General features: G+C 35.4%; 1 protein-coding gene and 1 long non-coding RNA gene across 3 annotated transcripts; one reads left to right on the top strand and one right to left on the bottom strand.

Moving 5' to 3' along the window:
• Positions 1–1,546: 1,546 nt before the first annotated feature.
• LOC590623 (UBX domain-containing protein 4) lies at positions 1,547–23,584 on the bottom strand. Of its 2 annotated transcripts, XM_790221.5 has the most exons (12): positions 23,374–23,584; positions 21,472–21,577; positions 21,031–21,059; positions 19,212–19,333; positions 18,207–18,308; positions 9,385–9,510; positions 7,931–8,074; positions 6,685–6,833; positions 6,304–6,406; positions 5,629–5,760; positions 4,536–4,783; positions 1,547–3,296 (listed from the first exon to the last, which is right to left on the bottom strand). In XM_790221.5, exons 1-12 carry the CDS (start codon positions 23,453–23,455, stop codon positions 3,149–3,151), a joined length of 1,491 nt encoding a protein of 496 aa, XP_795314.2. In that variant the 5' UTR covers positions 23,456–23,584; the 3' UTR covers positions 1,547–3,148. The 2 variants fall into 2 exon arrangements, with proteins under 2 accessions (XP_795314.2, XP_030827897.1); XM_030972037.1 differs by lacking the exon at positions 18,207–18,308.
• LOC105441405 lies at positions 10,332–13,004 on the top strand. The gene is made up of 4 exons (XR_004061712.1): positions 10,332–10,647; positions 11,849–11,945; positions 12,229–12,476; positions 12,814–13,004. It is a non-coding gene; the product is annotated as an uncharacterized LOC105441405 (long non-coding RNA).
• Positions 23,585–23,856: the final 272 nt, after the last annotated feature.

Raw genomic sequence — 23,856 nt, 5'->3', positions numbered from 1 at the left:
TCTCTTCCCTTTTACCTCTTTTTCACCCAACAAATTTGTAATATTAATGTACCTGGGTTGAGAAAGAGAGAGGGAGGGAGAGAGAGAGAGAGAGAACGTTAAATGACTTGTCTCATCGTGGCTTGAGTCATCAGATCAAAAAAGAAAGTGGTGGGGTATTGAAGACAAATCTGCAAGCCACAAATCTCATAACTATATAGCAGTTAATTGCAACGACATTCTCGAGACAGATGTTTCTGTACGCAGACTTTACAGAGATGAAAATCTTCATTTGTTGACATGGGCAATTGATATTTCTCTTTTGTGAAATCCTGTATGGACAATGGAACCCCCCCCCCCCCCCCCCCCCCGAGCATGGTTCTCCAAATGTTTAGAATGAAGAATCATAAAATAAACCCTAGGCAAAACATATATCGGAAGAAAAAAAGAATAGTTGCAAAGGAGGAACAACGCCCTTTTCTCTTTATTTGTCTTCTCTGACCTATACACTTATCAAAGGATACATCCTTATGTAGCATCAGCTCTTGCTACTTCCTTTAAATGTCCCCTTTGGTATTCTTAGTCAAGCACTATGTGTTTATACTGATCATAGATGGACTTTAAAAAAAGTATTAAGAATCAAGATAAACCCTAGGCAAAATGTGTGTAAAGAAGGAAGAATAGTGGCATGCACGTTTTAATGCGATGACATACTCCATTAGAAGATGTGGTTAACAGATCTAGATCATGTTCAATTCTATTAGTTGTGTTCTATACTTTGTCTTCAAATTGAATTTTGGTGGTTTGACTCTTAGTCTAGCTCTTAGTCTGCTATGAGAAAGAAATACATTTAAGCTAGGTGAAGCATTACAAAAATGACAGCAATATCACAGGAGGTAACAAAGACATTGGAATAGAGATGTTGGGCATTTAGGATTTTAAAGATAAAGTTGAGTTCTGGTCTTGCAATTGCATTGTAAAAGAAACAGTGTGGAATTGATCAGAAAAAGTATTGGTGTGTACTGCAAGGTTCTGGAATCATCAAAATGATAAGAAATTCGGCCCAAGTACACAGAAAGATGTATATGGGACTACACAAACATGTGGCATAAAAATGTGGTCATTTTAAAACTGTTACATGTCAAATTAGAATATGAAGGCATTTGAAGAGCTACGTTTTGCAGGAAATATTTTTTTTATTCTTCCGCACCTGCATAAATTAAACAATTAAAACGCTCACAAATCATTTTCCACCTCATCCCAGAACTCAACCTTCTCTTTAAATAACAGAGATTTATCAAAGAGTGACTACTTTGATGATTTAACTCGGTGGAGATATTTCATTTTCAAAAACTGAGTCTTGTGTACTTTCATGTTGCTAATGCTGCCTTTCAGGAATTCTCCATATTTCTAATGATAATGGAACAAGAAGAATGTATGTATCATCTTGCTCTTACTAAAAACATTCTCAAATATGATTTAAAACAAATAAGAGTTGAATCAACATAATCTATGATGGGAAAGTACATGTATTGTCATTAAAAAAAAGAGAAAATAAACAAAATGATAATTTCAAAGTCAATTTAATCTTTCTTCGCAAGATATACACAGGCCATTTCCCTTCAATAGATTAAACATTTAAATCAAACTTAATAACAAATACAAATACAAGACAAGAACGGTCTTGTTTACCTTCAATATAATATCTAAATCATCAGATGGTATCTCTACTTGTTTTGAATGGTCATAATCTGCTAATCATACCTTGGAGTGATATGATGTGACTTCATGTCTACTCAGTGCCAGAAAGGCATTAACTCTGTCTTGAAGCATATGAGTTAACGACCTTCTGGCTCCAGACGACTTCTATGTCAGCAGTTCTTGCCCTTCATGACTAATCCCCACCCTAAAATAAATGACAATGCACTTTATGGTAACAACCGAGTGACTTCTCATTTGGCAACGGGATCCGACCATCACCTTGTGTACTGAATTAGCTTCATCAGAAGGGGGCCAGGCCATGTACATTCTTATTATTTAACTAATAAAGCATGCCAATAAATGAAATGTGATTTAAACAAAATGCAGAAATATCTCCCCAACAGAATACAAATCTGAGTCTATGACCTCTTAACCCTCTTTGGTCAATTAATGGGACAAATAGTGGACTGTCGCCTTGATTTTTGTGACACATATAAAACGTAATATTCCACAGAATGTTACATTCTAGGGATTCATGAGGCAGGGAATGAAGAGTTAACTTATTAAAACTTAAAAATAAACAAATTGGGGTGGTAGTCTATGAAACATTATGTTACAGTAAAATCAAATCATATGCAACAGCTTAAGGCATGTGTAAGGTAAAAGATTTAAGGGCTGAATTTATTTTTTAAAAGGGAAACTCCAGAGTATGTACCATGCTACATGTATTTCACTAATCACTACTATTGTATAATGCTGCTTCGAAATTGTTGATTTGTGAAGTCCAAAGATGAAAGCTCATTATAGAGAGTAATAATAAAAAGATGCACTTTAGAGTAGACATACAACACAAAATGTCCACTGTATATTTATATATACTGTACCATTTATAAGCCTCTCTCATCTTCAACACCACTGCATAAAATATACACTATTTGTCATGACCTATTAAAGCAACATATGTCTTGATTTTCAACAGAGTTCCCTTTCATATTGTTGTAATGGCAACCAAAGTCTGTACATTTCAGAAACTCTACACATACATGTATTTTGAATATTCATGTGAATTCATATTTTCAAAACTTAAATTACGATACTCAAGAGCAGAACAAGTTGGCATATTATGACTTGCTGAAAGCTTGAACAAAGTTTTGAGAAATGTAAAATAGCCAATACACATCTAATCTCTACAATCAAATATTTTTTTATTCAGAAATGAACCGATTAAAATTGTCATTTACCTAGTAGTTTTATTCCCAGGATTACAATCGGCAAAATGTTGAAACAAAGCACACATATATGGTGCTCAACCAATCAGCAATTTGTGATGAAAATGAATTATTGCACCATTAAAATACGTGCTTACAGTATTCTTTTTTTTAATAAACATATTAATAAATCTTTGGGTTTATATGAATGTGGCTTAAGCACGGTATATTACTGGAAATTATTTTCAATTTATTTCAGGCTACATTTGCTGGGTAGAGTTTCCATTCCACGTGTTATTTTCATCATCATCTTCTTGTTGTGTGTTTAACCGATGAACATTGCCCTCTTGGCGAGAAAAGTTATCAGCATTACTTCCAGAAGCTGGTGTTCTCCTCCTCGCGTATGAACTGTAGGAAATAAAGGTAAATTATCAAAACAGAGAACATTAATATTAAGGGTAGACTAGCTGTACATGGTCAATGAATTGATTCCTAAATGTTGGCATACATCGTAAGTTATAATGCAATTAATCAAAAGTTGGTATTCTTGACTTATCATGTACGTGGCCTGTTGTGGACACCAATTCACTCATTTATTGAAATGTTTCTATTATTTAATCTGTAGAAGTTTAAGGGACAAACATCAAATGATAGAGAGAAAGCATGTTGTTTCATCATCAACATACCTGTATCCCTAAAAACAAGTTGGAATTTAAAAGATCCTACTGGAAAATAAGCACAGGGTTCATAGTTAACTAATTTAAAACACTTAATCAAATCATTTCCTACCACCAGCCAAAAAAATAGGTGCATTATTTAAATTATTCTTTAAATTTTGATATCAAATATACCACAAAAAGCACCAATCTTTTTTTCTTTTCAATCCTCTGTATTAAACAAAGGAATCACATGCCTCAAACAAGATACAAAAGGAGAACTACTGATAATGCTTCTAAATTTTGGAGAATCCCCTGCTATCTTGTATAATCTAGACAAGGTACAGACCAAGATATATAATAATGATAATAATATTCAGTTCTTGTATAGCGCATAATACATTATGAATTAACATCTCTATGCGCTTCCAAAGAGCTTTGGAAATTATTACCCTAGCTTTAGCTCTGGCAGTATCAGCGCACAGTGCATTTCAAGGAATAATCCTACCAGGTACCCATTTACTTCACTTAGGTTGAGTGTGGCAAATGTAAATTAATGTCTTGTCAAAGGACATTAGTGCCACAGGCTTTCTAAAAAGCTGACATTTTTGGGGGTAGAATGAGTTACTTTTTGAGAGCGAACACTAAAATATATTTTGCTATGAATGCTTCGCATTTCAAGTCAGTATGCTATATTATAAACATCAGTGTTAATATTACTTCTGTATAGAGAAGTAGCGAGTTTAAATACTCTCTATTAAAATGATAGTAAAAACGAACTGTGGGTAGACAAGTCAACCAATCTATAAGCCAGACATGGAACCCACGTTTGATTCTCTGTTCTATGCGGTGTTTCTTTATTATCCTTCATTACCTTAACCTTTGACCCATAGAACATAATGTAAAGTGTTTGTGTCATTTTTAAAATTTACTAGCTGTACACAAATAATGTCATAGGTGATTGGGACCGTTATTCTTTTAAGAGATTTACCTTTTTGGTCTAGCACCTGCGCCTCTACTACTCCTATCTCCAGCGGGGGATTCCGGCCCGACGGGGCTCTGTGAGGGTGACGGGCTAGGCTGGGGGCTGGAGGTTGACTCCGGAGAACCAAAGATGACGTTGTAGATGATGTTGTAGACGAATAGGAATGGAGCGAGGACCCAGGAGACGAGGCCACCGTCACTGGATGCAGATACCTGGGACCTGGACTGGCCCGATGTTGTAGGTGTTAATCTCCCCTGGAAAAAAGTAGAATGCACAAGATCAATAATGGATAACACTCCTTAGTTATGAAACATGTTAGCGGTATAACATATGTCAATGTCATTTGTATATCACTTATTTTCAAACGGATGTTAGTAAACCCAGACTACATGTATGATGGTAATAATAATACTCAGTTTTTTGTATAGCGCTTATTAGAATCATTAAGCGCTTCCAAACTAGGAGATTATTACCCCGGCTTTAGCTGTGCTGCCATTGCGGCGCTCTAGCATTTCAAAGAATTAATTCCTGCCAGCTACCCATTTTCATCACCTGGGTTGAGTGTGGCAAATGTAGATCAATGTCTTGCCAAAGGACCTTAGATGATGCTCTAGAATAATAGATGTATGTCTATCATCATCATCTATACGGGAGTGTAGGATATCCTGTAGGTCTCCCGGTCAGATCACTTGGTACATTAGTAAAGGTCTATAAATCAGTGCATGCGTGGATGTCAGACTATGCTATTACAAAGTTATTATTACTATTACTCTCCTTCTGTTTAACTAGTATGATCCATAAAGAAGTTGGATAAAGAATGAAGTTGTGTATTACAATCAAAATGATATTTAACTATATAGCATAAAACTGATTCAGAAATGTTATAAATTCTACACAAAATTAAATAACAAAATTTCAAAATATTTTAAGATTCCAACCATGGTGCAATGTTGGCTCAATTCAACTGAACATTGAGAACGTCACCATTCTTCCATGGAGTCATTGACTCATTGGTGATAAGTACCATGACCTCAAATTATTTCAAATACAATTATAGGAAGGAAAAAATTCATGACAGATGAAGTAAAAAAAAACTCACTGGCAGTACAACTATTGCTGCTCTAGGAGCTAGACCAAGATCAAGGAACGTTGTCTGCATGTCGTTGGGTCCAAAGTTCCTCCTTGGGTATGTCACTGATAGAGTAAACTCAGGCAGGGCTGCTCCAACATTCTACATACAGAGACCGTTACAACAATTATTTATTCATGTAACCATATATATTTAAAGCAGGCTCACCAATTCAAGATTCATGTTTTGTTGTAATAAAAAAAAATTAAAAAATGTAAGTGATGTAAAATTTAATATTTAAAAAAAAAGGATTGTAAAATAAAGAGTGCATTGTACATTTGTACATTGTGAAATTATCATTATCCTGCGAACACATGCAAATAATAACTAACAAATACAAACTAAATGAAACTGTTCTATAATGGATAAGCATGGCTCGTGAAAGATACAACTTTCATGCATATTTGCCTTGATCATATATTACGTAGTTTGCCACTATAAAATATAAAGAATAAACAACAAATTATTCACTTTGTCAAGATTTCAAACCGAGTGATTTTTTTCTTCTTCAAGGTCAAGTGTACAAACATCGTTAACACTAGATTGTGACCATGTTTTTGTATATGCTATCTCTTACTCAATGACCCAAGTGTAGTAGGTCATTAAGAAATGACCCAAGTCTTGAATTTTAAAATGTATGAATACCTGTTTGATATAATCTTGAGCTTCTTGAAGGGGTGCTTTGGAATCAAACTGATTGGTCATAGTGGAACCATCTGGTAGTCGGAACTGTATCATGGCTGTATCCCTATGGCAACAAGGAATAATAACATAAGATCACAGATGTTGTGAGAGAATGAACATGCTATATCTTTAAATATTTTGAATTAACCAATTGACCATGGATACTGGGTGGTTCCTACATTAAGCCTTTGAAGAAGAAGGAGAAGAAAAAGAAGAAGAAGAAAAAAAAGAAGAAGAAGAAGGAAAAAGAAGAAGAAAAAGAAGAAGAAGAAAAAGAAGAAGAAGAAAAAGAAGAAGAAGAAAAGTAAGAAGAAAAAGAAAAATAATAATAAGAAAACTTACAGCTTAGCAGCTTCCTTTTGGGCCTGTGTTGCTTTCAATGTTTCTTCCTTCTCCTTCTGAGCTTGCATCTTCTGCTGTTCTCTCTTCTCTTTCTCTGTTCTGAATCTAGCCTCTTTCTCTGCCTTATCTCTTGCTAGCTGCTGGAGAACCTATACAACATGTATAGAAAGAAGTGATGAACATCAATATTACATTGTGGATTTAGAAATAGTGACATTAAAACAACAAAGCACTTGTACAGTAAATCTTTAAGGTCAAAATACGACTACTGTTTGATTTGTTTTCAAGATCTTACTTGGAGTTACCCGCAAATTACAGTCAAAAATTGATTTAGATGAATCAATTTCTAAATAGGGTTTTCTAAACAAACAGAAGTAAAAAAAATCATCAAAAATTGATTTAGACGAATAAATTTCTAAATAGGGTTTACTCCGCAAACAGAAGTCACAAATCATCTATTCAACAAAACATTTACTCATTGACATTTACACATATAATGATACACGATTATCAAAGCCCATGAATTTTATCAACCCTGTTCCTTTCTTGATACTTTTGATAGGTTTGCAATTCTTCTTACAATTTGTTGATTGACCAATTATTTATTTTACCTGTTTGCTTAGATGTCTCAGAAATTCCTATACACTTCTTCTGAATCTGAGGCTTATGTGACTAGGGAATTTGAGGATAAATGCAGGGATGCCAACCTTTCAGAGCACAAATCAGTAACCATAAGGCTCAAAATCAGTAATTTGGGGAATAAATCAGTAATTTCCTATGCGGCGCCATGAATCTTAAAAGAATGGCGGACGCATGCGCGCATGATTATCTGAAATTTGTTGTGATTTTACTCCCACAAAGTTGCTAAATATTGATTTTCAGTTCATCACAACACATAAGTTTTCAATGAAAAATTGGCTTCTATTAAGAGAATACTTGATAATTTTCCATCTTTCTCATGCAGCGAGTGCTGGATGGCCACCATACTGTACAGCACTTGCTACGATAGATCCCTATGCGCAAAAAAAAAAAAAAAAAAAAAAAAAACGTAATTTTTAGTCAACATTCCGTACTGCCGTAATGGTCGTTAATTTCCATACCAATTACGGGAAATCCGTACTAGTTGGCATCTCTGTAAATGCCCCATTCACCTCCTCTACAACATTTTTGTGAGGCACCCCTCCTACTTTCAGGGTAATGAGATGGGCTGCATTTATTACTGTCAGATACTGATCCAATTTCTAACCTTTTCCCTGGCTAATTTGTCATCAAGGCGTTCCTTGCGAAGATCATCTGCTGCCTTTCTGGCCTGTAGCTCAGTTCGGCCTTGATCAGCCTTCTGAATTTCTTGTCCTACCTTGCGTCGTTCAAGCTCCTTTTGCTTCTCAGCCTAGATGGATAGAGGATAAAGCAAAGCATTTGGAATGTACACAAATATTTATTTTAAAAAATGATTCAAGATAAACTAGATGGAACTTCGACTGCGCGCAGTCGAAATGATGCCTCCGTCATAGAGCAATTTTACAAACCAAAACAGAAGAAATTGTTCAAATTCAAGTTCAATTGTAATCCATTAACAGGTTCTCAGAATATCGTGATTACAAGCAATTTCTCATATACATATATGACCCTTTGATCTTTGACCACATGACCCTAACATCTACTCAGTTCATTGGCTCTGCAAGATGTCCCGAGTTAAATAGTAATCCATCTGTCAGTTCTAATGAGAATGCGTTCACAAGCTATTTTTGCATACATAATGAGCCCATGACCTTTGACCTTTGACCTCATGACCCAAGAATCTACTCAGTTCATTGGCTCTGCAAGATACATACATGATCTAAGTTTGGGAGGAATCCATCAATCTGTTCTAATGATAATGCGATCACAAGCTATTTTTGCATGCATAATGAGCCACATGACCTTTGACCTTGACCTCATGACCCCAAAATTTAATCAGTTCATCGGCTCTGCAAGTAACATACATGGCCTAAGTTTGGCAGGAATCCATCAATCGGTTCTTGAGATAACGCGATCACGAGCTGTTTCAGCATACATAATGAGCCCTATGACCTTTGACCTTTGACCTCGTGACCCCAAAATCTAATCAGTTCATCGTCTCTGCAAGATACATACATGACCTAAGTTTGGCAGGAATCCATCAATCGGTTCTTCAGATAACGCGATCACGAGCTGTTTTTGCATACATAATGAGCCCTTTGACCTTTGACCTCGTGACCCCAAAATCTATTCAGTTCATCGGCTCTGCAAGATACATACAATCATACATTACCAAAGTTTGGCAGGAATCCATCAATCGGTTCTTCAGATAACGCGATCACAAGAACGGGACGTACGTACGTACGTACGGATGGACGGACAACCCGAAAACATAATGCCTCCGGCTACTTCGTAACGGAGGCATAAAAATTCCTGTCCTCACTGAGGTAGGAATATGTTAATAAGCAGTGTTACAGAACGTAATTGTATGTTTTCTTTATGAAAATTTGTCAACAATGCTGAATTTTCTTAGACTAGATTTTTGAATAAAATGAAATAAGTGAATGTTTTATTGAAATTTTTGTGCCAGATATTTACCCTCCCACTAACAAATAACCCTTTGAATAAATTAAAAACTCTGTTCCTCTGAAATGCGCTTGCATTTACATCATACTAATATTTTCTATCCATCCCTTTTACCTCTTTCCTCTGCTGTTCCTTCTTCCGATGAACCTCCTCCATCTTCTGTCTCATCCTGGCTGCTCTTTCTTGAGCACTCTCCTTCTGACTACCAGATGAGGATGATGAGGCTGCTGCAGATGATACCTGTTCATATGTGTACAAGGAATGTGAAATAAGTGATCTAAGATCCATCATCACATTGTGCCTAGCTGCTACATGTATTTAAAATAGATTTTCTTTTTCTTTTTTTTTCCATCTTTTTATTTTCAGACAGCTTATTGTTTGGGGCTTTGTATGCGCAATCCTCCAGTGACAGTGGCTCTGTGGACAATTTGTTATCCTAGTGGAATTCCTAGCTTGAACCCTGGACATGACACTACATCTAACTTTATAAGATGATGACGTGGATCCTAATCAAATGATTGGTTGAAAGAGTACACGTGACCAGGCATTTATTTTGCCTAACGCGTAATTTGGATAATGACCGGTCATTAGTAAAATCATGTTATAAAACAAATAAACCATAATCATATAAAACAAATAATACACATCATTTTGTTCAGGTATAAGTAAAATTACCCACACTCAGTACCTTCAAAACAGTTGAAACACCCTTGGCTACCGCCTCGGGCGTGTTAGACTGTTCCAAAGGTACGTTGTGAGAGTATTTCTTATTATAAGATGATGACGTGGATCCTAATCAAATGATTGGTTGAAAGCGTACACGTGACCAGGCATTTATCTTGCCTAACGCGTAATCGCGCGTAATTTGGGTAGTATAATAGTATAGTATAATAGTTTATTGTCCTTTTCAGGAAATTTGTTTTCCACTGGTTACAGAGTATTGCGATACAGATATATAAATGAAATATTACATGACAGTGATAAACATACACATATTATAAACATACAATAGATGAGGTAATATATATGTAAGCTACGGTATATATCGTCCCTGTTTTCACGAAGTGACGGTAGTGAGGAAAATCGCACATATTTTCACTTTTGATTTTTTTGCATTTTTGGACATCATTCACTAATACCTTGAACCTCACAAAATTTCAGATCATAATAATGTCTAATTATGTCACTATGACGATGACGTAAACAATAAAATACCTAGCAAAAGGATTTTCTGTTTTCACGAAGTGACGGCCAAGTACGCGCTTAACAGCCGTCAATTCGTGAAAACATCGCTTGCTCTTTTCCTGCTTTTAATGTTTTCACGAAGTGACGGTAGTGAAAATTTCGCAGTTTGGAACAGTCACAGACCATGAAAAGGTGAGTTTTTAATTTTTTTTTTTAGGTAAATTAATATGATACACTCTTTTGATTGATTCTGATTCTTTGTAAGCCATAAAAATATGTCCATGAGCACAGAAATGTGTGAAAAATACACCGCCGTTCCACATATCGCCCCATATACTTGTTTTCATGTAAGTGAATAAGGGAGTGAAGTATCATGTGATCCAAAACTAAAAAGATCAACTTATGTCTTAACAAATATACATCTAGACTAAATAAATTAGGTGGAGAGTCTTTCTTATTTAGCTCCACACCAAATATTAATGCTATAGATCTCTCCGGAGATCTCTAAGGTTCTTTTTATATCTGCTTAAGTTATAAATTTGAACAAAGTTTTACAGAAAGTTAGAAAATAGAATCTATTCTAGAGACCAGAGTTTTACTTTTATTTTTTCAGTAATTTACTATTTAGCTAATTATAAATTTGATTTAGAGTCTAGAAGTCTAGTTACTCTAGAATCATCATTTTATAATTATCAGTTTATGTCAGCCACTACTCATCGATCTAGAATCTAGAGATGAGTAGATCAGGATCTAGACCAGACTGAGACCTTTCTTGTAAGGCGTGCCTGGGGTTTAAGAAACTTCAGGGCTCCAAGCCCAAGGCCAACATCAACATTGCCAAGGGCAAAGGGAGTTTCGAAAATTGTCATCATGCGGAGTTGAGATGACCTGGGATGTAGCCCGTCCTGGTTAACTGTAAGGGAATTCAATGATTTGCCTTTCATGCAAAGAAGGACATGAATGAACATTTAATTAAAAATTGAAAATTAGATACGGTCCTGCCCTGAAAATGAGTAAATGGCACCATCCGAAAAAGGAATACTTTTGTTTTGAGACTGAAGTAATCATGAGTAGTCTACCCAGGGTATGTGAGTTAAAAACACCTCCCTGGTCTACCTTTTGGGGAACAATGTCCACATGTTTAGCTTAGTTTCTCTCATTATCTGTACTCTGTGTCTGTTATATTCAAAGGCAGCACTTTAGTACCCTTGGTCCCTCACCCTATACAAAAATTTGTTCAAACAATTGTTCTTGATACCAGCAAATGTTGCCCAACTCCACTTCATATTTTAAAGAATTTTCCAAGCAAGCACCATACCATACCAGATAGTGTACATGTCTCACTACACTTCAGTGGTAATGAAATTATGATGATGTTTTTGCTTTCACTTAGTTTCAGATGCAGTAGATACAATTTTCACTTGTATGAAGGAAGCACTGGGAAAGTACATCTACTTTTCAAGAATGCCACAGGCCAGAAAAAAATCCAGGTGAGAATAGTTTCATGATCTGTTCAAGAAAATCACACTTTAGCAGCAAAGTACTAAGCACACTCACTGCGTATGTGCATTGGGGTGGTTGTGTTTGGTAGGGACAATTGGAAAATTCTATTTTGGGGTAATAGGGGCAATTGAAAACTTCTGTTTGGGGTCAGTTATGCCGAGTAATTAATTTGATGTACAAAAGATAATATTGGATTCATTTCCTTACCTCTGCTTGCAAATAAATGAAAGAAAATAACTTGTAATTATTTCTTTCGTTCTACAAAATTAGATTGGATACGGGGACCGACATGCTGGTAAGATGGGTCCTTGATAATTCACTGAACACAGAGCTGCAGAATGTGACTTGGCATAGTGACCTAAGAGTGGGAGCGGTATGGAACCGTTGAAGCAATTCACTGAACACGTACAGTCAGAGCTGCATGTGTGACTTGGCATGGTGACCCTTAAAGTCTCCTGACGGCTCCGATTGCGATTCTGATGATGACCCATTGTCTATGCTTCTGAGCGAGTCAAAAGGTATCTTCTCTCCTTCTTGATTGTTTCCCAATAGTTAAAATTTTAGATATTCTTAATTGCTTTTAATGCTTAGGTCCCTTTGTTAAGGGAATGAGTGGTCCTATCGAGGTCAGCATCTAATTTTTTTTTAAATCCTTAACAAAAATTGCCAATACTAAGGTGATACCAAATTAAGTATTTAATTCATTAAGAGCCTCTCTAAAAGTTGGTACCAAAACTACACAAAATAATTTCGCCCAATCATAATGCACTGTAAAGTTTCCCTTTCATAATTGAAATTCTGATAATGGTTTTCTATTGATCGGTCTTTCTCTTATTTCATTTTGCTTTCACGCAGTCTAGATAAAGGATCTTCGCTGCTTCAACCACTATTGCTTGGGTGACATACGTGTGAAGAAATTTGAAGAACTGTTGTTGAAGAGCATGCTTGAGAAACTAGAATCAATTACATGATTGTTTTGACAATGCTTCAATGTTTCAATACCTCAATCTCTCTTTTATACTGTTTTATTTTAAACATTTGAAATATCATAAACAAAGCAACTCTACTCATAATTGTAATTGTGTGTTGTAATCGCAATGAAATGGATTGATTATACAAATCAATGAATTGATTTAAAGCAAACTGGTAACATTGTCCATGATTTCTGAAACAATGAACTGAATAGTTGTACAGGTGTCAGTTTTCTGTTACAGTATTGCAATGAACTCCTGCATACATAAATCTTTATTATTCAAATGTATAGCTCAGAAAAGCTATTTATCAGGTATACCTACCTCAATCAGTAATGCATATTAGAGTTTTCGGCTCCATGAATCCTCATATCGTATCTTTGTATTGAAGAATTTGTTTATCTATTTTCTTTAAATTTTTGTATTCACAGGGGTTGATGCCTTCATTAGAACATGAATATAAGTTACATTTCCACAATTGATTTTTCTTTCAAAACACAATGTTACTAGTTCACATTTAATGCTTTTATTTTTTACTTCTATAGTCATTCTCATCATAATTGTATTTGGTACTTCAAACTATCTTATAATCATACAATATAATGTTGCTGTTTTGAATTTTATCTGTTTGATGAGAAATGAAATTGTTTAGTGAAATTGATATTTCCATGTTTATCATGCATTGTTCAGCTGATAATTGTTTAGTCAGAGATTACGTGTTTGCCTGGGTGAAGACAACCTTTTAGCATGGGTAAACTTTGAAGCGTTTGAGACTGTTTACTAAATTTTATTGAAATACCCTAGAAAGAGATTGTGTAAACTGACTTGCTTCTGAAACTCTACTCACAAGATATTAATGAAAAACAGTAATGAACAAAAAAGTAATGATGATGATTATATTAGTCATATTTCCCATTGAAAAAACTGTGCCATCTTTTTTTTCAAGAACTGCCTCGTTTACGATCAAAATGTAAACCTTTCAGCCAGAACAGGATAACCATGGCGTGCAAGAAAGAGACTATACCACACAGTACTGTTTTGAATACCTCTTTTGTCTTCAGGTAAACAAATCTGTGCAGATGACCCTTTAAAAAAAAAGAGTTTATTTAGCAACCAGTATATTTCAGCATGCTAATGATGTAAAATTTCTTATTCATTTTGTTTTGGAATGGTATTTTGAATATAGATTTATTTCTTTGTTGACTTCATCATTCATGTAGTACATGTATGTCAAGCATTTTGTATGTCACATGTGGCATTTATTTGCTATGATTGCTGAATAAACATGATAACCAGGACATGTATGAAGAATAAGTTAAAGAGTGACATTTTAGCATATTTAGTACTGTATAATGTGCTAAATAACCTTTGTATTCCGTGGCTGTATACCTGATGGGTCATTTCCACAAATCCCTAAATGTACATTTCAAAATGCAATATAGTATTGATGATAATTGATGATGATATGTTTGGTATGAATTATTTAATATTTTTAATTTATTCTCCATTTGCCACTTGCTGTTCTGGTTCCAAATGTTTGAATTAAAACTGCTCAGTCGAAATTCATTTTCTGTGTTTATATTGCAGAGTTGAGTAGTTAACTACAGATTATGGTCAATGATCAATACTGAATCTTTTTCCTTCATTCAAAAATATTTCTTAACACATTTGCTTTATTTCCTATGTGAAAAAATATATTTAGCAAGGCCCCTCTCTAAAATTTTAGAAATTCTTCATAGTAATAGAGTAGCAAAAGCCCTAATATCACCCGCATGAATTTCAACAAGAAATGGCAGAATTTGTGTGATATTAAGAGGAGATGGAGGGGGTGAAGAGAGAGAGAGGGAGAGAGAGAGAGAGAGAGAGAGATAGGGAGACTAATTGAACGTGTTCTTAAGTGGAAAGTATATAGTAACTTTAGTGCAATCTTTAGTTCCTACTACATACAATATACCTGATAATTAAACCTCAAAGAATATTAAATACATATCCATTTTTAGCTTTAGATTAAAGAGAATAGCTTATTAATCATTTTAAAAGCACTTTGTGCCAATATCCATCTGTGCTATTGATAGTTAATTTATTGTGAGCCGTAGCTTCGTGAACAAAAACTGACATCATACATCTAACATCATAATTATACAAAGAAGAAAAGGTGCTCTTATTTTATCCATACATCTATTAAACAAATAATTTTACCGTATTTCAGTGTCTATCTCATGAAATTGCTTCACACAATAAAAATCCCATATGTTTTATACGCGCTCGGCTACGAGCCGTCACTTCGTGAAAACAAAATACAAGCGTTCTATATGATTTGTGTTTTCACGAAATGACGGTTAAGTTAAAAGTTCATACAGAGACATTCAGTTTATTCTTATCAATAAAAAAAAAACAGCTACCAAACGAGGAAAATGTACTCTATCTCTCAGTTCGCATTATTTTATCTGTACATCAATTAAACAAAACATAATGCCGTTTTTAGTGTCCATTTCGAGAATTCCATCCACAAGGGAAAAGTCCAATACGTTTTACGCGCGCGGCTACGTACCGTCACTTCGTGAAAACAAAATCAAAGCGTTCTATGCAATTTGTGTTTTCACGAAATGACGGATGTGTTAACAGTCCACACAGAGAAATGAAAAAGCAGCTACAGAAAGAGGAAAATGTACTCTTTCTCACAGTTCGAATTATTTTATCTGTACATCAATTAAACAAAACGTTTTGCCGTATTTAGTGTCCATTTCGAGAATTCCATCCACGAGAGAAAAATCCCATATGTTTTACGCGCGCGGCTACGTACCGTCACTTCGTGAAAACAAAATCACAGCGCGTCCTTGAATTTCGTGTTTTCACGAAGTGACGGTAATGTTTACAGCTCATTTCCTCAAAAAATATAAGAAATTATGGAAATATTTAAAGATAGAACTAAACATTGAGATATTTTCAATCCCAGGATATAAAATTTATTTGCCTTTGATAAATTACAGAGGTTGAGATTATGGCTCGAACCTTTGAAAGCGATTTATTCAAAACCAACTTTCTTTTAGTTGCGCGCTCTACCGTCACTTCGTGAAAACAGGGACGATATGGTGGTTAAAGAGGTAATATCAGATTCCATTTTACAAAATATGAAGCTGAATTATTTAATATCAATGATTATTTCATAGTAAATCTTAAAATGATAATAAATACATAAATCATTTTTATTGTCATTTGTATTATTGTTTTATTATTATTATTATTATTATTATTATTATTATTATTATCATTATTATTATTATTATTATTATCGATTACCATTTTGAGTATAATTATTACGGGCATCGTTTTTATTGTTAAGTTTATTGATGACACATAGATGGTGGTTACTGGCTCGAACGGTAATTGATAGTTGGATGCAATATTCATGGCATATATTTGAAATTTATATTATATTACATTTATATTAATACATTGACATGGTAAGTTCATAGTAATCAAACACGTTTTGCTTTGGAATTGAAAAGATGAATGGAGTCGGGGATAAAGGATCTTCGGAAACGTGCACGTTGAGTTCGTGGTGTGCACAGGCATATTCCAGATCTGTTATAATTGAAATGCTCATTCAGTGGGTGCGAGGGGTCATGCATTATTTGTTTTACTTTAGAGAGGGCATTTTTCTGATACAGATCTTCTATGGGTGTTAGATCGGCTCCTGTGATACGTTTTGCTGCCTTTCTGGGACGTTCGAGTAGTTTCTTGGCAACAATTTTAGCGTTTGCATAATAGCAAATTAGGTTGAAGGTTAGGACACTCTGAATTAGGGACTTAAAGAACAGTTCTATCAACTTACTATCTACTCTTAAGTTTTTCATTACCCTAATAAAGTATAGTCTCTGGTTGGCTTTCTTTTGGATGTCTACAATGTTCTTAGTCCAATCAAGTGACTTTGAGATAGTAGTACCTAAATACCTGTACTCTGTAACTTGTTCTACAGGAGAATCATTTATCAAAATCGGAGTATGATCGAAGGGGTTTCGACGAAAATCAATTATGATCTCTTTTGTTTTAGTTACGTTTAGTATTAGGGAGTGGTCATTGCACCATTTAACAAACTCATCTATGACCTTAACGTATGGGTCTGCATCTTCAGAAAGATAACCTGTGATGACAGTATCATCCGCATATTTGATGATGCTGCACTCTCCTACATTACATAGACAGTCACTTGTGTAGAGGGAGAAGAGCGCAGGGGAGATGACACAGCCCTGGGGCGCCCCTGTATTCACAATTCTTGGACAGGATAAGGCGTTTCCTAAGACCACTCTCTGTGGTCTGTCACTTAAGAAACTCTGTATCCACAGACTTAACTGGGGTGGGACTTCCATATCAATGAGTTTGTTTATCAGAAGGTGGGGAATAATAGTGTTGAAAGCACTAGAAAAATCCACGAAAGTGGATCTTACGTAGGTCTTAGCCTTGTCTAAATGGGCATATACCTTATGTAGGTATGTTAATGACCGGTCATTATCAAAATCATGTTAGAAAACACCATTTTATAAAACAAATAAAACATAATCTTATAAAACAAATAATACACATAATTTTGTTCGGGCATTAGTAAAATTACCCACAATTGGTACCGTCCAAACAGTCCAAACACCCTCGGCTATCGCCTCGGGCGTGTAAGATTGTTCCAAAGGTACCTTGTGAGGGTATTTCTTACTAATGCCCTCACTGCTGTCTATTATTTGTATACTAACTCTACATTTGCCTAAATACAGCCTGGAGCAGATGGTGCAGGATCAATGTTTGATCACTGGTTCCGTGTGTGGTATAATTATACAGTGTACTTCTGAAATAATATCATTTGGCATTTTCTCACACAAAATTAACTGGGAAGGCAGATCGCATTACTCACAAACTCTTATAACAAATAACAAGGAAGTATTTCATATTACATTCACAGTCTCGGAACATGACGATGGACTATAAATAACACTGTATCTGTCTAGAAAAAGAGGATGTGTTTCAATACACATCTTGGCAGAAATCCAGCACAATGTATCTGAAATCCTTGTTACAATTTGCTTATTCTGAGTAATTACAAGAATAAGGTCTAAACATGATCGCACAGATTTTCAAGAAATAAAGCAATTTGAATAGCTTATATTGCATAACATCAACATAATTCCTGTCTAGGCAATTCAATAGGATATTTGAAATAGGGCCTAATTTGAAATTTCCCTTGAGTTTATTCCTCATAAGTCTTTGCAATGGTGTTGAGGTACAAACCTCTGGTGTGCTACTTGGTTGCACAGGAGTGACTGCAGCAACTTGTGGTGCGGTGGCAGGTTGCTCAGCAGGTGGTGATGCAGACTGGGCCTGTTTCATTGTCTATAAATAACATACAATTATTACAAAATGAATGAAAAAAGGGGATTCTCATCTTTCAGTTCAAGAACTAATATTAGAAATGTAGCCCTCACTTCAATAAACGTGTTTACAAATGTACTTAACTGTAATTTATGGATGATTCTTACCCATTTGAACCCATCTATTTGAGATTGCATATTAAAGGTTTAAATATCTGTTATTCACCTTCTGAAACAGAAAGCATTCATATCGAGCAACCTTAGCCATAAAATAACTTGTTTACTCATGTATTCAAATGTGCACAATTTCTAACAATCTTAAAGTTTACCAATCACTTGAAAAAAATACTTGTATCTAGGTAAAATGTATAAAATACACATTTCAAAACATTTTTTGAAAAGATAATCTAAGCTGACATTACAGTATATAGGTAAACAGGTTAGGAGTATGAAGAAAATGAAGGATAAAGCAGAACCCAAGTCTGACTTGGGTTCCAAGCGCGCCCCATACTTTGCTAGTGCCCACGCGGGCATTAAGCAGTAAACAGTCAACTGGGAGTGTATCAAAGCTGCCATATATCCCTTTGTAGAAGAAATATTTGAAGCAAATAGTTTGACTGGAGTATATATACATGGAACCCTTTACTTCAAGATCAAGAGCAATACAATATTTTGGTGATTGATAGGGTACACTTGGCTTTTATGAATAAAATAATTGTGAGTGTCCCCATCCAATGTCAATAACTAATTTGTAAGAAATTAAATTAAGGGGGGGGGTTCAAATTATCATTGCTCCATCCAGGAACCAAACGTTACAGTTTCCTCTTAAATCTTGCTGCAAAAATAAGCCAGTAGAATAAAATATATTTTGCAAAGACATTAACTTGGCTTATTAAAGATGTTGAGACTTGTTTTATATTCTTACCTCATGGACTTTCTTGATTTTCTGCACTAAGTCTGAAGATGTAGCGAACCCTGCAATGCTCTCAATCAAAACTCCAGTCTCACCGGCGATGAGATAAACGCAGGGAACACAAATAACAGGATCTTGATGCAAGTATACAAGGTTAAGGAATTTGTTTCTTCAATATACATGTACCTCCAGCAAAAGCAAAATGATTATAAGCAGCCTTATTATTAGGAACATAGCTTCATGTTAAGCAAATATTAATATACTACGAGGGTAATGGTGCAAACTATCATCGCCGAGGTGATCTCGGGGCTACATGTACTATCTTCCCGAGCCGCAAGGCGAGGGAAGATGGTAGCCCCGAGATCACCGAGGCGATGATAGTTTGTATCCATTGCCCGAGTAAAGGAGGTTAATATTTGTTTTATATCCCACATCGGCAATAAGGTCTATTTAAAGTGAATTTTACATAATTGAAACAACTGATTTTGCAGACAGTTTAGCTTCAGCTAGATTTTACAAAGCACAACATGCGTACATGTAATAAAGTCGATGCGCGCTCATTTGACATTGACATTGACTTTGACATTTCGCGTAACCTACTTTGCTATGCTTATTCAATGCGCAAGTCGTGCAAGTGGGGCAGCAGCAAAAAATTCCTTTACAAAAAGACCTATCTCAGGTAGATAGTACTTATCTATACCTTTTTCGTGCTCTGTACAATCACAATGCAAACAACTATACATGAGGGATATAATATTTTATATCCCTCATGTATAGTTTTTTTGCATTGGGATTATTTGTACAGAGCACGAAAAAGGAATAATTTCACTATCGATTTTGAGAGAGTGAGAACATTTACTATTTGGAGTAGTATAGTAAATTCCGGAATCCACTTTTTCCACCGATCACCGATATTTCTGGGATTGATATCTAATTTTTTATTTTTGGGAGAGCAACGAGCGCGCAAGCTAAGTCTCCAGCATGAAGTTTCTGCAGTGCAGCCGGTAAAGTGCAGTGTGCAAAGCCATCGGGAGAGTTCTGGCGCGGCGTGCGCGTAGGATAGCGCATTGAGAAAAGCAGCTGGAAAAAACGTAGTTCGACAAATTGGCTACCGACTATCCCCGTTTTCACCTGTTAAATGTGGAAGAATTGTTGAAATTTAACGAAGGAATTGACAGCAGAAACACGCAGAAACAGATCAGGTACGGACTTTCTATGTTTCAGGATTTTTTCAAGGAAATAAAAGCCGATTTTGATGATGATGTTGTTGATAACGAAACGGTATAACGAAGCCCTAGACCTCCTTCACTCGCACTCGCAGTTCTACCTTATTATGCTGGAGCTCAGAATCAAAACGGTGAATACTAGAAAACAATGCAGGCTTTGTAATACTTTCTTTGTAAAAGTGAGCTGCTCATGAGGGATATAAAACAGATATACAATGGCTTTCTTGGCTCTAGCAAACTATGAGCATTCAGAGGCATAAATATTAACTTCTCCTCGAGACAAATTTATATCAAATTTACTATATCCTCAGGAAGCCTCAGGTATACTAAATTTGATATAAATTTACTCTCGGGAAAGTTACTATTTATGCTTCTTCATTAGCTCATAGTTTTTGCTAGACCCTCGAAAGGTATTGTATATTTGTATACTATACATCATATTTAACTTGTTTACTAAGAAGTTTTTAAAAGATCATAAAGAAAAGGCATAACTTTTCATCTACATCTAGTATAACAGGTCAATAATTTTTTAACCGTGATTGTCATCTGCTGATTCTAAATTCATGTTGAAGCTTTAATTGGCACAATATAGATTTAAAGGATACAATATACAGAAAACTGCTTGCACTCCTCACTGCAAAGAAAAACATTCATAAGACAAATATTAAACAATAAAATAGCAATTTGCACTCAAACATAAATACATTACTACCATTATAAGCAATTGATAGCCTGGTAGAATTTTGTTTTAATATATATGAAATGGTCTAAACTCTTTTTTATAAAGTTGAAAAAATACATCCTGAAGGATAATTTGAACATTAATAAATTTGCATTCACAATAATCTGATACAAAAAACAAACAAAAATAACAAAACCATGAGATTTGTTTATATATTTTGTTTACGGTTACCATGCATTACATTGAGCATAAGAGAGGGAGAGGAGATAATCTGGGAGAGTGGCATTTACATGTACTATGGATTCAACAGTTGGTAGAAAACATTTGATGGGAGTAAAAACTTCATGAGAGGCATACACTGTACCTATCTGCTTGGAGTCTCAGGACAACAATCCCTGCTTCTTGACAGCTTTTGTCTACAGTTTCTTCCTCCCACGTTGCATCCATTTTCTCTGAGTCCTCATTTGATCCTGTAAAATGTACGAAGGAGATATGTTAATAAATGGGCCATTGTAGGAGTGCCTTCATAATTTGTATATATGAGAAGGGTTTTTTTTTTCTCAAGTTGTGATCAATCAAACACAAATTGGCAACTCTGTGAATTATCTTTCAATGTCCTCCCCCATTCCCTCTGTACAGAAAGCTTCATTTACGGTAGAGGCACACAGATACATGTAGCAGAAATACAGGAGAGTATTTCTTATTTGGGAAACTGTCTCCAATCTCTAAGACTTTTGTCAAGAATTTTGATTGCCTATTAGGGAGACAGTCTCCCATTTGGAGAAAAAAATTCCCTTTATTTAAATGAAAATTTGCTAGACACAGAGAAGTTGGCTCAAAATATAAATATGATGAGCAGATTCCTCATGAAAAGTTACCCATATTGAGAATCTAATTTAAAAGTAACCATCTAATTTTGTTTTCATTTTTGTTTTTGTATGATCCACACACAAAAACAATGGGCTCCTTGGCTCCTTGCGCTTGCCTCGGAGTCAACAAATTGCCTTGGTGTTGATGTTTTTTTTTTTGTGTGTGTAATTTAAGTCTTCAATATGGGAGACAGTCTCTCAAAATCGGCTGTGCACCTCTACTGAAAAGAGCAGAACATGAGGTTGGATTAGTAAATCTTGAGCAAAATCTAATAAAAAATAAGGAAGTTATGAATGTTATAAGATGTAATCAACCTAAAACAAATAAGGAAGTTATGATTTTATTTTTTCCAAGTTGTAACTTGTAATCAATCTATAAAAAAATATCATGCACTTGAAGGAAGATGACGTTATTCATTGACAAATTTGACAGTAACACTAACAGTTTAAAATATGGCTGCAAGAATTTCAACACGGAGCTCAGTTTCGAAAAAGATCATTTGGAAAAAAGACCCTTAAACTCATCATACAGTCAATCTGGTAAGTGCAACCGATGCATAGTAGCCTAGGCCTAATATTCGAGAATAAATGTCTCTGATATGAATCCGCTAAAATTTAGTATTTTTGGCAGAGTTTGGTGACCAGATCTTGCCACCACAGTTTTCGCAGGAGACACAGTAAGGAGTAAGGTCGGCTTCTCTTCTGTCTACATTTCAAGAGCATGAAGAGAGAAGCCGACCCTACCCACTCCAGCAAAGCATAGAGAGTCAATGCTATTGCGTATTGACCTCTAGCACTGCATACATGCTGTGAGGCAGGGACCTAGAAGTCTATACACAAATATACACACCACACAATATCGCATAGACTGTACACAATCATGTCGAAGCAGCTGTAAGCAAAGTTTGACACCAGACTTACAATTTGAATTTTTAAATTATTCTTTTTAACATCAGTAAGTTGAAAAAAATGTATTTTACTGCTATTTAGGTGTCATCAATTATCACTAGAGTACCGATTTTTAGTGAAATCAGTCGAGTTTTGTACAGTGGTGTTTGAAATGTTGAGAATCAAAAGCACAGCTTTTACTACACAGCCAGGATAGTGATGCTCCTATGTGTGACCCTACCCAAATAATTAAGAGGCTAACGAACGAAAGAGACAGAAATTTTCGGTTTATAGGTATGGTTGCCAATTATTAACATGATTAAAGCCAAGGCTAGGTGATGTCAATATCATAATTCATGATCATGGCCATGATAGCCGCGCAGACCCTACAGCTACAACCGTTCTGCCCTGGTCCGGCGGCCGCAGGCAATGCCAACGGCATCATCATCGGTGGCCGCGCCGCGATCCCCGAGAAGGGTGACATTGCGAATTGAGTGACCCAAGCTTACCTCTAATGTAAACCATAAATACACTTCTCTGTTGTCTGGCCTGAGCAACGGCATTTGAAATTTGTCCTTCAAACCACTTCATGATGGTTTCCTGCTGTGGTTTGGTATGAGAAGAGCAAGTATTCGGTTGTTATCTTGTAATTTCTCTCAGAAAATCGGCATGAAATGACCAAAAGAACTAACGACACGTAAATAATAGAAGTGGATTAAGCCGTTTTCATTTAATCTTTTAATAATAAAATGAACGCCGGGCAAAAAATGAGAGTCGCAAGTTATGCCAAAACTGGGGATCATGATCAGCCTATATTGTAATTGTTTCCCATTCCCAATGGTAACTTGAAACGAAATGAATAGTAATCTATAAGTATAATGAACAGACTATATTAATACCCATATTGATTGCCTGCATAGGTGTGCAGAAGAAAAAAGTGCAGCCCCTAAATTTTTTCCAAATTTATATGTCAAAATTATGGATTCTGCTGA

This window comes from Strongylocentrotus purpuratus, unplaced genomic scaffold (assembly GCF_000002235.5).
Source record: "Strongylocentrotus purpuratus isolate Spur 01 unplaced genomic scaffold, Spur_5.0 spur5_scaffold_6, whole genome shotgun sequence".
NCBI classification, from domain to species: Eukaryota; Metazoa; Echinodermata; class Echinoidea; order Camarodonta; family Strongylocentrotidae; genus Strongylocentrotus; species Strongylocentrotus purpuratus.
Note: the sequence above shows the minus strand (reverse complement) of the source record. Positions and strands in the feature narration are given on the sequence as shown.